The sequence below is a fragment of the Microtus ochrogaster genome, chromosome 19, assembly GCF_000317375.1.
Source record: "Microtus ochrogaster isolate Prairie Vole_2 chromosome 19, MicOch1.0, whole genome shotgun sequence".
NCBI classification, from domain to species: domain Eukaryota; kingdom Metazoa; phylum Chordata; class Mammalia; order Rodentia; family Cricetidae; genus Microtus; species Microtus ochrogaster.
In genome coordinates this window covers 24070417-24085590 of record NC_022021.1, presented here as the reverse complement: position 1 = coordinate 24085590, position 15174 = coordinate 24070417, and the positions used below count along the sequence as shown (strand labels likewise).

Sequence of the window (15174 nt, the reverse complement as noted above, 5' to 3'; positions counted from 1 at the left end):
CTCTCTCTCTCTCTCTCAATACTGCACTGACGATGGCGCTGGGCTCCAAATGATCTGGGTAGAATTTTAGACATTATTTTAGAGGTGCTCAGGAAAAGAGAAGGGACTGCAAATGATTTAAAACACACTTTGAAAACGTTTCAACACCGTCTTGAAGCCCTCATTTTCTTAGGTGATGTGGGGTAGAAAGAAACGCAGCAGGTAGCTCCCCTACTCTGTTTCTAGCCTCAGTCACATTTGAAAAATCTAAGCACGAACCCTGGTTTTGTCTGTTTGTTTTATAGCAATGCTGATATTCAAGGGCGATTAGAATTCTAGCTTCACTCTCTACCCCCAGGCACATAGGAGACAATAAAGTAACAGAGAAAATAGATTGGGGGTGGTGGTGCGCTTCCTGTCTTGGGATCTTGGTAATTCAAATGGGGTGCTTCTCTTTGAAGAATGGAGATGTTTCTCATAGCTACAGTATTTATGGGCAAACAGAAAAATTGATTCCACTAAACAGTCCTTTTTTTTTTTTTTTTTCACCCTTCCCTGCTTATTTTAGTCGTTTCTCCACCCCGCCGGGAATACCATCTATTTCTCAGTCCAGGTAGAGCTGACGTCAAGAGATGGCTTTCGTAGATTTGACGTGTAAACACTCATTTCCATTCTGGTTGGGGAGGCTGGGACTCCACTCTGCCGGGAGACTGAAGCGCTTCAGTGAGCGCTCGCCGCCGCCCAGCCTCTCCCAGAGCGCCTCGTAGCTCCAGCAGAGCAATCCGAAGCCTGGAGTGTTTCAGAGCTGCAGGGTGAAAAGGTCGAGTCTAGCTGGTGTTTCTCTTGTCTCGCTTCTTTTCTCTCAGCCCTCTTTCTTGCTTGTGTGTGAGCCATGGAGCAAAGAGGTTGGTCTCTGCAGCGTACTGCTTTCGCTCTCTTTTGCGCTTGGTGTGCACTGAACAATGTAAAAGCCAAGAGGCAGTTTGTCAATGAATGGGCGGCGGAGATCCCCGGAGGGCCGGAGGCTGCCTCTGCCATCGCCGAGGAGCTGGGCTATGACCTCTTGGGTCAGGTAAGAGTTTCCACTTTCGAGAAACTTTCCGGAGCTTGAGGACACTGGTGGGGCTGGAGTACAGTCTCCCGAGAGGGGAACCCCAAATTGCACTGCCCTGCTCTCAGTGTCACAAGCAGCTAGGAGAACCCCCTTTCCCCCCGTACCTCCTGGGCGCTTTCAGAGGGAAAATACTTGAATTATTTATTGTTTGGGCTGGGCGCCGCCAAGCAAAAGGAAACTGCGGCAGCTCAGCAGACCCTGATCTCCCGTTGACCGCTCTAGACTTGAAACCCGCACCCACAAGGTTTGAAAAAAAAAAAAAATCCTTCATGTTTTTTCGGGGAACTTGAGGTGTACACAGCCGCTAGCCTACCTTGGGTGAGCTAGTGAGCTTGGCCCCACTGGGACGCCGGCCGCCTGCTTCCAGAGTCTGCGATTTCCTCCTTTCAATATGGCAGCATCAGCTCCCAGTCCTGAAGCCAGGGGCCAGGCAGGCTTGGAGATGCCCGCGTGCTGGGGCGCGCCCAGAGCTCGCAGAGAGCGCCGACTGCTGGGCCTAGGGACAGCTGGTGGTGGTGGTGATGTGTGGTGGGGAAGCTGGAAGGGAACGAGGTAAAGGAAGACATCTGAGAGTCGCTTATGGGGGAGTTCAGGGTTTTGACCGACAACTACAGTCCAAGCTTCTTAACTTTGCATGACCAATGTCTCAGCAGGGTCTAGCTGGAAAAAAATCTCTCTCTGTCTTGTTCCTTGGACAAGTGAAAAATCAATTCCTCGGGGTATCAGATTATTAGATAAACTGACGTTTGTCCAAGAGTGTGTTCAACTAACAGACAGGTGGGGAGGGGCATGCAGAAGCATTGAGAGCAAGCCTGCTTGGCAGAGCGATCCCACAGGGGAATCCAGAGGGTTGTAATTTCTAATCTGAGCTTTCCTTTTTCTTGAAGTAGAGTCAAACCTTCGACCCACGTCACGTAAATTGTTCACAGTTAAGCGAGGGAGGAGGAAGTTGTAAAACATTTTGGCGCGTTTTCTATTCTGGGGGTGGTGATTGAAACTCTGAAGTCACAGATGAGTAATCGGCGTGGGTGGTGTCGACTCCATGCATCAAATCCAGTAGGAAATATGCCTTCTCTAGCTAGAGGCTCATTCTCCAACTCTGTGAGGCAAATCCACTAGGAAATAGGCATTCTCTAGCCAGAGGCTCATTTTCCAACTCTGTGAGGCAAACGGTCTTTGAAAGGCCCAGCATGAAACTCAATAAACTCCCAGAGCTGTTTTGAACAATCCTTCAGGGACTGGGAACTAAAATGGAGGAAAAGACATGCTCTCAATGGAATTCACAATTCTCAATGGAATTCTAGAGGACAGTGGATTAGGAATAAATAATGACACCTGAATGCAATTTGTGTAAGAGAAGCTGTAGTTGGTAGTTTTTAATGCAGCATTTTTTTGATGGAAGGGAGAAAAGGCCAAAAGGGAATTTGGGAAGCAAAAAAGCAAACTACTGAAAATATCTATTACGCAATGTTGAAAACAAGAGTCAGAGGCTGCCCGGAGAGCAGGGTGAGACTGGAGAAACACTCCAGCATAGAAAACAGCTCATGCGGAAACAGACACAAGCAACTTCAACACAACTTTGTTGATTGTGTGCAGTTCTTGAGGGTTGGGAATCAAAAACATAAAAAAATAGTATCAGATGGAATTATCTTGGTGCGTACTGTAAACAGAGTGGAAACTTGTAGTCCTAGGGTGGTGGAGGTAGTATTTAGTTGGTAGCTTGGTAGTTTTGGCTAGGAAAAGAGGAAACAAACAAACAAAAAACTGTGAAACTCTCTTTGGCGCCCCCTCACACATGAACCCAGACACACATCCAAACCTAGGTCACTCTGTGTGAAAACAGTTTTTCAGATTAAGCTAGCTTCCTTTTGGTCGTTTTTAGTTAAAATGCCTTATTCAATAGCAAAATTTCAGAAAATCATATCTTGCTTTTCTGGTTCTGCTTACATGCCATTTTGTTCAGCATTTCTAAAACCATACTAATTTAAGACAAATAGCATTACAGGCTCATGATAAAGCTAGGAATAGTAGAGACAGGATCTGAGCTAGTTAACAATAGGAACAGCTCTAAGCAGCCCTGGCCTTTTTTTGATATCTCCTCATAATTATGTCTGCAGCTCACAGTGTATTCATTGCCCAAGGCTCTGCTTTGTAACTAAGCCTTGACATATCTACTAAAAGCAATTCTCTGGATGATGAGAACCACATAAAGAACATACATACTTCTTTTGAAACAACATTGTTTGTGTCTTAATTTAAAATAGTCAGCACCTAAAGGATTTAGTCAATTTACATTTTCTACTGGTTCATAGGAAAGGACATTAGCTCAAAGAATATTAAACATATTTCTAAATGACCCGGAGGGTATTAATAGTTACTAAAGAAGTACAAAGATCCTGAGGTTGTGCATCTGTCTTAAATACAGCACACTTCTGAACGCACTGTATTAATGAAAAAATGAATCACCAGTAATGGCTGGTAACATTTATTATAGTTCATCCAAACTCTATACCTACAATATCTTGTTTTAACTGAATGTGACAATAATTACTAAAAAATCCTAAGGGGTTATTTTGTGTTCCACAAATAATTGTTTTCTGACAGGGTATATTTATTTAAATGGGCATGTTTGGAGAAATATCTACATATGCATATTTTCATCAAAAAATACCACGGTATGCCTCTAAAATAGAAAGTGCCCCTATTGCTACGTGAAACAGGAGCATCTCTGTTCTTGAATACTGAAGGTCATCTAAAACTTCTGTGACTTTCTAATGAAGAAAAAGTTAACGTCAGTAGGTTTAATAAAAAATATTTTTGTTAATAAAAGCCAACTGCGGTAGTTGATTTTGAACTAGTCTGTGTATACATTCTGAAAAGAGTGGACTGTTATTTTGATTTTTTTAATAGATTGGATCACTTGAAAATCACTACTTATTCAAACACAAAAATCATCCCCGAAGGTCTCGAAGAAGTGCTCTTCATATCACGAAGAGGTTGTCTGATGATGATCGTGTAAGTGTACATTCATCGTCAACCTCATGTTGTGACCAACTGTTTTCTGTATAACTCCCAACAGGAACAAAAGCATTTTACCTTTGATCCTTTTGTATTGTGGTCATGATTGCTTCTCTATATTGCTTATTATTTCTTTCTGTGGAATTATATTTGCTCATAATACATTTGTATTGGATTAAGATAATGAACATTAGTTTTATACATATGCTTACTTAGTTATATATAATGTATATTTATATATCTAGAGTCAAATTTTGAGTGCTGAAAATCAGGGGAAAAATTAATGAAATAATTGACACTGTAGTCAGCCAACTGACTACATTTTATATAGTAGTGTGTGGCAAATATTAAATGTTTTTTCTTGAAATCCTTGAATCAGAAAATGTAAAGATCATTTTAATATGAGCCAAAGAAATGTCTGAATCTAATTTTCAAAAACAATTCAATATAACTGAAAAGCATTTTACCATTTTTACTGTTAAAATATATTAGTGTTTATGAGAAAGCTTCTCATCGGTTTCTTCACACAGTAAGTGTTTCCAAGCATGGTTTGTATGTTCTTTGATCCAAACTACAAGTTTCAGTTCTTTTCATCCTTGTTTTTATACCAAGACATAATTATTTGGCAACAACAAGGAATGTCTAGGATCAATATAGATAGTGGGAAGATGATTTAAATGTACATTTAATTATACCTGTTGGTTTGGGGATCTGTTTTCAAGGTCAGAAGTCATGCTAATGGAGAAGACTGAATGAGTCCTTTAAGGGTGTTGAAATACAGATGCACAATGTTGCCTTTTCTTCTGTCCCTGGTGTTCCTAAAGAAATCCATGCTGGTTAGCCTAATGTCTGTGTACATGAATAAAGTTTCTTAGGACACCCTGCATGCTATTGTGAGAAATACAGAGTATTGTCTTAGCTTTAGGAGGGAGGAGAAGGTAAATGACAAAAAGGTGACAATGACATAGTAATTGAAAGTACATGGAATATAGAAATCCTGTGAATTATATTGTGGTTTGGTTTGCTCCTTAATTAATTTTTTTAAAATAAGAAACAAATGTTGGGCCTTGGACTTCAGGGTTCAAAAGCAATAGAATGTCCCACACTGATGTTGCTTTATCAGGACCAAGGGCCACAATCCCACAGCTCATGCCAGCCCATTGCTAATTCTTTGTGTCAAAGTATAGCTAGACGTGGAAGACCAAACTGGAAGCCAGCAACGTTATTTAAAGGTTTTTGTGTCTAGTGAAATTTTTTCCTTATGCCACACACCAAAGTAGATGGCTCCTTGTATGTGGGTTGTAAAAAACAGAACAGGTTCCAGTACCCTGACTAGGCTGGCTTGGTCCTTGGACCAGGCAGGAGAAAGAATTCCTTCTCTTTCTAAATACATTCCCAACATAATAGATGAGAAAGTCAATTGAAATCCCCTTTCATCTTCATCAGAGAAGCTGGACAGTGTGGAGTGTCACAGTATATCTCATTCAAATTAACGGATGGTTTAATTCTTTTCTTCAGTTATTTTCTCAATGATTGGGCGAAAATCCCAAGACTTATAACAAATGACTAATAATTATTCCTTAATAAAAGTTCATTAAAAAGAAATTAATCCCATGAAAAATTAACCTCAAGATAATTTTAGTTTAGGAACTACCTTGGAGTCACAAAAGCTTGCAGTGGACAAGATGGTATTTAGTATCTTCGCAGATCCGAAGTGTTATTTACAATGAAGTTTATGATACCTATCATACACATGATAAGAAGGCACTGCGAATACTCTCTAGTCTGTTTAGTCTGCTCTTCTAGAAAATAAAATGTAATTCTATTTTATGACATTAATCATAGCATGGCTTGCTACAACTGAATGTTTATCTGATAAGATGGCAAAGAGGTTCTTCTCATATGTTATTCTTAAAAATTGTTCTTGATTTGCACTTTGCTGCTCCTTTTTAATTGGGGAAATATTCATTCAAATAAACTCCGTGTCATGTGTCAAAATGCCTATTTTTACAGACTGATGAATTTTCTAACTTTAAGTCGTCCCCTCCCACAAAGATTTCTATGTATTTTCTTGCTGCCAGCTCCCAAGGGCAAAGCTGGACGACAGGCAATGGATTCTGTGTAGCGTGGTATTTAAGCCAACATGATAGCATTTGAAAATACAAGTGCTTTAAAATAAATTAGATGGACTAATTACTGGCTCTCAACTTCCTCCCAGGCTTTGGACTGGCTTGTAATATATTTTCTAATTGAAAATTCAAGACATTCCTAGTGGATGTCTTTGTTCAGCTGGAAATTATTTTTCAGTTTTTATTTTTGGATTTGACCCATGGAAACTCTCATTTTAACCATGTGCCACCTGACAGTGTATTGTCATTACAAACACAACAGAAAAATTGTGCTTAGAGTCATAAATAGTCATATTTCTCAACTAAATAAGAATACAGCCTTACTCATAATGATAATAACTACAAGACAGCCCTGCATTTGCTCAAGCATAATACCATTAGGCCAGAGATGTAGGCCAGGTAATTTTTATAATGTCAGATCAGTTTGCATAATGCATGAGGCTAAATTAATGACAGGTGTGTCTGGTCAGTGATGCTCATTGATCACCTCAGCTCTTGAATCTGTTTCTCATATTAAATACTCCTAGGTAGGAGGTAAAAATATAGCAGAGCCAACGTTTCAGATTTGCACACAGCTCCATTCTTATGTAACACTGTAATTTTTACCTTTGGTTATGAAGAGAGAAATGAGGCAGCAAGAGTGTTCCAGCAATAGTCCCAGAGGACCCTTGGCTTATTCACTCGTTCTGTGAAAATGAGCAAATTTTCAGCCTCAGAGCCCTGGAACCTAGGTGTGGAAATGTGTCTTGTGGCCTGGTTTCTGATGACAGCAGCCTGTGCTTCTGTTCCCAGTGTCAACACATTGTAAATAATCTGAGGGCCTCATTCCTTTTTTACTGCTTCTCCTACCCCTGGAGAGGACTCCTCATTGTAATGGAAGGAACCCTTGTCTCCTCAGTGGGCAATCTTTCCTTCTTCTCCCTGGGCTGGGAGTTTGAGTTGTGGTCAGGCAAAAATATCACTGAACTTTTTAAGATTTTGTGGAAGGGTCTTGCAGGTAGAGAGAAGATGATTATACCAAGGAACAAGGTTGATTTCGATTTCTTACCGTAAATGTATTTGTAGGTGATATGGGCTGAACAACAGTATCAAAAAGAGAGAAGCAAGCGCTCAGTTAAAAAAGACTCAGCATTCAATCTCTTCAATGATCCAATGTGGAATCAGCAATGGTACCTGGTAAGTACTGTCAGGACTGTCTAGGATCTAGGTTCTTATACTTCTACATCATCAACATGGTGGATCTGTCTGTGTTTTTAACTGTACTACTCAGGGTTTCTAAAGGAAGAGAACCTACAGAATAAATTTATATCTATATCTATCTACCACCTATCTATATGTCTATATATAGACTTATAGAACGGGATTTATTGGAATGGCTTATGAGCCATGGTCCAGATAGTTCGAAAATGGCTGCCTAGCAACAGAAGGTCCAAGGATTCAGTAGTTGTTCAGTCCCTGAGGTTGGACTGAATGTGCCAGGGAAGGAATAGGCTTGCTAGTAAGAGCTTCCTTCTTTCATTCTTCCATGTCTTTATATAGGGGGACAGCAGAAGATGTGATCAGATTAAAGGTGGATCTTCCCACCCCAAAAGATCTGAATTAAAAGTGGGTCTTTCCACGTTAAATGACTTAATTAAGCAACAGTCAGTCACAACTGTGCCCAGCCATTTGGGTTTTGATTAATTTCAAATGTAGTCAATTGACAGCTAAGAATAGCCATCACAGTATTCAATACAGAATTTGGGAGAAGGTTATGCCTCTAAAAAGCAGAGCTGATAAAACTTCATGACATGGACCTTTTGTTGTGCTGAATGGGTATCTAAAACCAATCTATCTGTTAGTGCTTCTTGACTTTGTGTCTTCTTAAGTGTAACTGGTATAAATGCAGAAGAATCAGGTCCTTGCAGGAAAGAATTTCCAGAATGACCTGGCATGATAAGATCACTGTGGTAGAATTTACTCTCAAGAATGCTCTTAGTCAACACAGTATGCAGTCCAAATGGACAGTTCTTAGACACACCTCAGACAAGAATCTCTGAATGAGGCAAAATTTTACAAATACCTAGCCTTACAAATCATTGTTCCTTTAAGATGTTTACCAAGCCTTGATATGTGGACATGGATTCAAGGTGTTCTGTTTTTTGAGGTGTCAAGCCTCTATAGCAGGCTGCTACAGTACGTTCTATAATAGGCTGCTAACAGAAGAAATTTGTTGCTGGAAATAGAATAAAGATAATTTTCACAACCATAGACTGAAGTTTTTGTTCATATATTAGATGGGGAAGGCCATTAGTTCCTCATGTGTTTCTTTTAAATTAAGCAACACTTACTGATTCCAGCAGAAGACACTTGTCCACTAACACATAGTGTATATTGACTATTTTAAAGAAATCAAAGTTCTAAGTGTTTGATATCACTAACTCATTTCTCTCACAGCTACCTTATGTTGTAAAGATGGAATTACTAATTACAACCATTTCACTGATGAAGAAACAGACATTGCTAAGTTGAATAATTTATTTAAATTGTGTGGCCACTGGTAGCCAGGCCATAATCCATGGTCCCAGAGGACATACTCCTTCTTTTTTTAAAAAATCCTTTTCTCATATATTACATCCTTACCACAGTTTCTACTCCCTCCTCTCTTCCCAGCCCTTCCCTGCCGCTTGCCCTCTTCTCCAGATCTATTCCTCTGTTTCCCTTCAGAAAAGGGCAGGTCAGAAGCTATATTATTTTTAAAATTAATTAACTAACTAATTATTTAATCTTTATATCAAGACCATAGTTCCCCCTTCCTCCTCTCCTCCCAGTCCCTTCCGCTACCTCCCCTTGCTACCTCCACCTCTCATCCAATCCTCCTCCATTTCTGTTCAGAAAAGGGCAGGTCTCCCATAGATTTCAACAAAACATGGCATATCAAGCTGCAGCAAGAATAAGCACATCTTCTCATATTAAGGCTAGACAATGCAACCCAGGATGAGGAAGAGATTCCCTAAAGCCAGCAGATGAGTCCCAGAGAGCCTCTGCCCACATTGTTACGAGGGTCTTTCCACAAGAAGACCAAGCCATACAACTGTAACTTATATGCAGAGGGCCTAGGTCAGTCCCAGGTAGGCTCCCTGGTTGTGGATTCAGTCTCTGTGAGTTACTATGAGCCCAAGTTAGTTGATGCTGTGGGTTTTCTTGTGATATCCTTGACCCCTCTGGCTCCTACAATCCTTTTTAACCCACCCTTTGCAGGATTCCCTGAGCTCAGCCTAATGTTTAGCTGTGGGTCTCTGTATCTCTTTCCACCAGTTGCTGGATGAAGCCTCTCTTATGACAACTGAGCTAGGCACCAATGCATGAATATCATTGAGTATAAATGCAGAGTATCATAAAGTATCATTATATTGGCTTATGTATTTATTTATTTATACCATGTTTGGTTTTATCCTAGGTCTCTAGGCCACTCAGTGTCTAGATCCTGGTACTCCAGGCAGTGTGAGGGGGGCTCACTCTCATAACAGGGGTCTCAGATTGGACCAGTCATTGGTTTGCCACTCTCACAATTTCTGGACCCCCTTTACCCTAGCACATCTTGTAAGCAGGACAAATTGTCAGTCAAAGGTTACATGGCTGAGTTGGTGTCCCATTCCCTTTACTGGAAGTCTTGAGAGGCTATATTCTTAGCAACTATATACTATAATTACTCTTGCAACTCACATGGGACCTTCTTCTCTACCACTGGCTAATCAAAAGGTTAGATATTTCTAACTCTTGTGATTCAACCTCAGAATCACCTAGTGACCCTTCCTTACTACTACATATTTGTAGGGAGCATCCGTGGGAAGCATTGACACAAGGGGACAGCCCATCCATGGGCTTTTGTTGTGGTTACTTACACATTGCTTGCTGACTCTATCACAAAGTACCTGGCACTCACTTACTGAAGTTGCACATGCTTAGAAACGTGATTATATCGGTGCTGCCTTGTTTTCTAGCTCTTCTATACAGTCATATACTCTGTAAATATCAGGGAAATTACCTGAAAAGAAAAGAAAGTAGTCCCTAAGTTACATATACAAAGGAAAAGGCTACTGGATAGTGATTTCCAGTGAGACTCCTGTGTCGTAGCATTCCAGATGCTTAGTTTCCTCTTGGGAGAATATTTTGACCACAACCATACACTATGTGGCAAGGAAGGCTCAGGACTTTGGGGAGATGAAAACATATATCATAAAATATAACTTCAGCATGAGGAAAACTTGACCTTGTTAATGTAACTGGGGAAAAAAGCAGAATATGTGTAGCTAGGAGGTCAAAGATAATTCATCTCTTATGTTTTTTAAATCAGGACAATTAGAAGAGCGGCATACAGGTTGTTTGGCCTGTACTCTCAACTTCGTGTTTCATCTTACCAGACTGCTTTCTCTTTGTTACCCAAAGATGAAGAAAAAAAATGGCCTTAAGTTCCTGATTAAGTAAGAAAACTCATAATTTTACCAATGTTTCTTTGTTTTTCTTCACTAGCAAGACACCAGAATGACTGCAGCTCTGCCCAAACTGGATCTCCACGTGATACCCGTTTGGCAAAAGGGCATTACAGGCAAAGGAGTTGTTATTACTGTACTGGATGATGGCTTGGAGTGGAATCACACAGACATATATGCCAATTATGTGAGTCTGAGCTGTCCTAAAGTTTATCACTTAGGGGGTCATCTGTGCAGCCATGAAGGGTTTTTCTTCCCTTGGAGAGAGGTGGGTTGCCTGGGTGTCAGCCTCTGGGCTCTGCTCTCTGCCTGTACCAGGAGGCATAAGAAGAGTCCAGTGAAGTGAAAAACAAGTGCTAAAAACCTTTGTTAGGAAGAGAGATGAGGGGTGCTCTCATCAATGGAGCTGTTAAAAGCCTTCAGATCATTCGCCATTTAAGGCAGTAAAGCTATCAGATCAAGCTTAATGCCTGATATCATTTTATTGGTCATTTTCTCAAATGTCTTATGGGTTAGTATCCCTTTTTACACGAATATAATTCCCACTATGCAAAAGCAAAATGTGTGCCACAATAAAAATATGAAGCCAAGAAGGAAAGAGTTTACTACAAGTGGGAAGTTAATGATGTTTCTAATAAAACATGAATTCCAATTATTGACCTATTTCCTTTAGAACAGGATGGTGAATATCTCACCTATCAAATTATCCTCTATCATTCGCTTGTCCTTTTCACCCATCCAAAACTCCCCAGCCATAATTCAAAACTAAACAGCAAAGGAAAAGGACTGTAGAGAAGAGACCTAAAAAATAGACCAGAGTAGAAATCATGAATTTTTAAAAGACAGAGCAATAGTAATAGTGGTAATGGATCTAAGTCAGATGCATGCGTAAAAACACAGTAAGATTGGAAAAGAAAACACACAAGTTAAACTTGTTTGAGTTTCAAGTAAATTTTCAGTCATTAAATTTCATGATTTCTTACTATGTGTAAGAAGGCTGAGGGAAAGCATTATAGAAGTCAACCCACCCCACAGCCATCTCTTCGTACTTTGCTTATAAAGGGATGCAAGTTGCCACATCAATAATTAGCTCTGTGGCTTTAATAAGTCACCCAACTTTCTGGGCCTCACTGTTTCTGAAAAACGAGAGAGCAGAATCCATGGATTGCTGGTTTGTACAGCTTTCTGAGCATCTGTGGAATATAAGTTTGGTACATTCACTGAGCGTTGGGTGCCTTGCTCATCACTGCTGCCGGTTTGTGGGTATAATACATGCTAAGTCAGGCTAGAAGCTCTAAGATCCACTTTTTGGAGCTATCTGCCAGGATAGAAAAAGCTCAAGAAATGCTGCTTTTTATGACACTATGTTGTTATTTCCATTGTCTCTTTAGGATCCAGAGGCTAGTTATGATTTTAACGATAATGATCATGATCCATTTCCCCGATACGATCTCACAAATGAAAACAAGTGAGTAAATGTGCATTTTGGAGGAATAAAGTATATACACTGCTTTTTTTCTTGTTTGGGATATTTGTGCTATAAATGTAGACCTATTTCAAGTCTTAGTAAATGCTGCTACATACTCTCTGTACCATATTTCATTGCTTTTAAAGCAGAAACAAAAACCTGTTTTCATATTCCTTTTAGTTTATAAAAGCATATTTAGTTAAATTTTTTATTTTATAAAACTGTCATTTTTATATCATGAAATTACCCCTCAAGTGCAAGTAAATATTTGTAAATTTACAAAGAATCTTAGGAATGTTATGGATATAAGCTGTGTGCCTCCCTTCTCTCTTCATGCTTGATATTAATTATGAAAAAGAAACATAAAGAAATATGTGTACATAAATAACAACACCAAACAACTTTCCATGCTAGTAACAATAATGCTTTTTAATCTAGTTCCTCCAGAAAGCCATAGTAAGGCAGCAAACAAAGGAACTCGGGTGAGGTTTGCTTCTTACATCTGGCTCATTCTCTAAGATGTTGAAGCAGCCGGGCGCCTTCCAAGGAAGAGAAAGGGGAGAGTCTCTGTCTCTTAGACTAACAGTTTTCCTAAGGGAAACCAAGAACAAGTGAGTTCTTCCAAAGCTAGATGCCACAGAATGATTCAGCAGCCAAAAACTTTAGTCCTCTCTCCTAACTCTAGAGGAACTTTACCCTGGAGACCTAGAGTCTCAAAGTTTCTATACCCATGTGAGCTCTTGCCTTTTATCATATTGATATTTCTTACAGGCTTCAAGGAGACATTCAAACTTTATATTCTTTCCACATAGAAGAGACTTTCATCAGTTTGAAATTGGGGTCAAATTGAGGCTTGTTACTGAGAGGCTAGAAGCCATATTGACAGCTGTTGGTAGGTGAAGCATTCTACATGAAACATGAAGCGGTTCTCTCTCCTCTGGGGCCTGAACGCCTTGGGTAGTAATTTTAACTTAAAATTATTTTTTCTTTGACTTCCCTAAGGAACACACATCCTGTCTGCCTTCCTGAGACCCTTCTGGTATACTTCCTTCATGTAAGGAGCCCCAACTCACATTGTATCCCTTTCTACCCCAACTCATTCTTGCTTTATCATTATCTAGGAAAACTAGACTCTCTTCCACCTCCACTCCACTCATTCCAACCAGCTCTGTGCATCCTCATTATTTGTACTTGGATACCTAATTCCTTCTTTAGGCAGACATGAAATTCGAGCAGTAAACCACGTCCATCCCCACTTCCTAAGGAGCACCCTGTTGGGGGAGGCTGCTTGTTTGTTCCTGGCTGCCCAGAGTATGAGATAATCACTCAGACATATTTATTAAATCACTTGGCCTATTAGCTCAGGGTTATTATTGGCTATTTTTTACTTCTTAATTTAACCCATTGCTATTAATCTGTGTATCACCACATGGCTGTGGTTTACCGGCAAGGTTTCAACAGGCAGCTCTCATCTTCCCCCTCTGGTGGCTACATGGCATCCCCCTGACTCCACCTTCTTCCTCCCAGCATTTAGTTCAGTCTTCCTTGCCTAGTCTATTCTACCCTATTACAGGCCAAAACAGCTTCTTTATTCATTAACCAATAAAAGCAATACATATAAAGAAGAACTTTCCACATTACCACCCCTCTCCAAGAAGGGCGCTTAACATACAGTAGCAACTCTACTCACCCCTGAGCTAAGCACCTTCCACATGTCTTACACCTGCCTTTTACCGCCTCTTCAGGTAGAGATCCCAGATGTGCATTGCCAACTCTATCAGCACCTACTATCTGAGAATCTCTTCCAGATCCCTAAAGATTGATTGAAAATTTTATAATTTTTTTCCTAGGCTACTGAGCCAGGACTGCCCCTGCAAGCCCACCTCCAGAAGAATAGTACATATCAAAAAGAAAGACTGAACATATAGCTCAAATTCTAGTGCTTGTTTTTTTCCTTGAAAAAAGGGGAAAGGGTTTGAGTAAAGGAGCTAACCACAAATTCAGAACATCCCAATAACAATACAGGGGAAAACTAGTGGAGTCTCCTTGGAGGAAAGTGGGAATATCTTGAGTGAGAATGACAACTGAGTTCATGAACAAGTTTTTAGAAACACTTCTCAGTTGGGACAGTCAGAAACAACAGGAATACAAGTTCTTTTTAGAACACTAGGCTAATGCCATGTGGTATTTGCCCAGCTGGGAGTTTTAGCTTTGCCAATTACTAGAATAGAGTTGGAGTAACTCATGGGGAAATAACTCATTTCTCAAATGGGTAGTAAATACTTGAGAATAGGCATGACCTTATTTGAATTGTATAAAAATAGCTTTAATTGCACCCCTAGTTAAGACTAAGAACAATCTGCCTGTGGCCAAATGATGAGTCTGGGATGATGTGGGAGTGTCATATCAATCTGTTGATTTCATTGGTTAAGCAATAAAGAAACTGTTTGGCCCTGATAGGGTAAAACATAGGTGGGAGGAGTAAACAGAACAGAATGCTGGGAGGAAGAGGAAGTGAGTTCAGAGATGCCATGCTCCCCTCTCCTGGCAGAGGCGATAGCTCTGCTCTCTGAGGCAGACGCATGAAGCTCAGACCCAGGATGGACATAGGCTAGAATCTCTCCCAGTAAGTGCACCTAGCGGTGCTACACAGATGATTAGAAATGGGCTAAATTAATATGTGAGAATTAGCCCAGAAGAGGCTAGATAGAAATGGGCCATGCAGTGTTTAAATGAATACAATTTGTGTGTTGTTATTTTGGAGCATAAGCTAGCCAGGTGGCCGGGGTGCTGGGGACGCAGCTCTGCCGCTGCCACCACTACAGAATGGCTCCCAATGTGGGGCTCGAACATTGGAGCATGGAGATTAAGAGTCTCATGCTCTACCAACTGAGCTAGCTGGGTGTTGGGCCCCACGTTGGGTGCCAAAATGTATGCAGACAGATTGTAAATATATATATATATATATATATATATATATATATATATATATAT

At 40.3% G+C, this 15174-nt stretch overlaps 1 protein-coding gene across 1 annotated transcript in view; it reads left to right on the top strand.

Moving 5' to 3' along the window:
* The first annotated feature begins 536 nt into the window (after positions 1 to 536).
* The window catches only part of Pcsk1 (proprotein convertase subtilisin/kexin type 1), a 40634-nt gene continuing 25996 nt past the window's right edge, over positions 537 to 15174 (top strand). Inside the window, exons 1-5 of the mRNA XM_005356561.3 lie at positions 537 to 1051; positions 4004 to 4108; positions 7306 to 7416; positions 10753 to 10899; positions 12104 to 12180. Coding sequence (XP_005356618.1) covers positions 872 to 1051; positions 4004 to 4108; positions 7306 to 7416; positions 10753 to 10899; positions 12104 to 12180 — 620 coding nt within the window. The 5' untranslated portion in view covers positions 537 to 871. The remainder of the gene's footprint in view (positions 1052 to 4003; positions 4109 to 7305; positions 7417 to 10752; positions 10900 to 12103; positions 12181 to 15174) is intronic.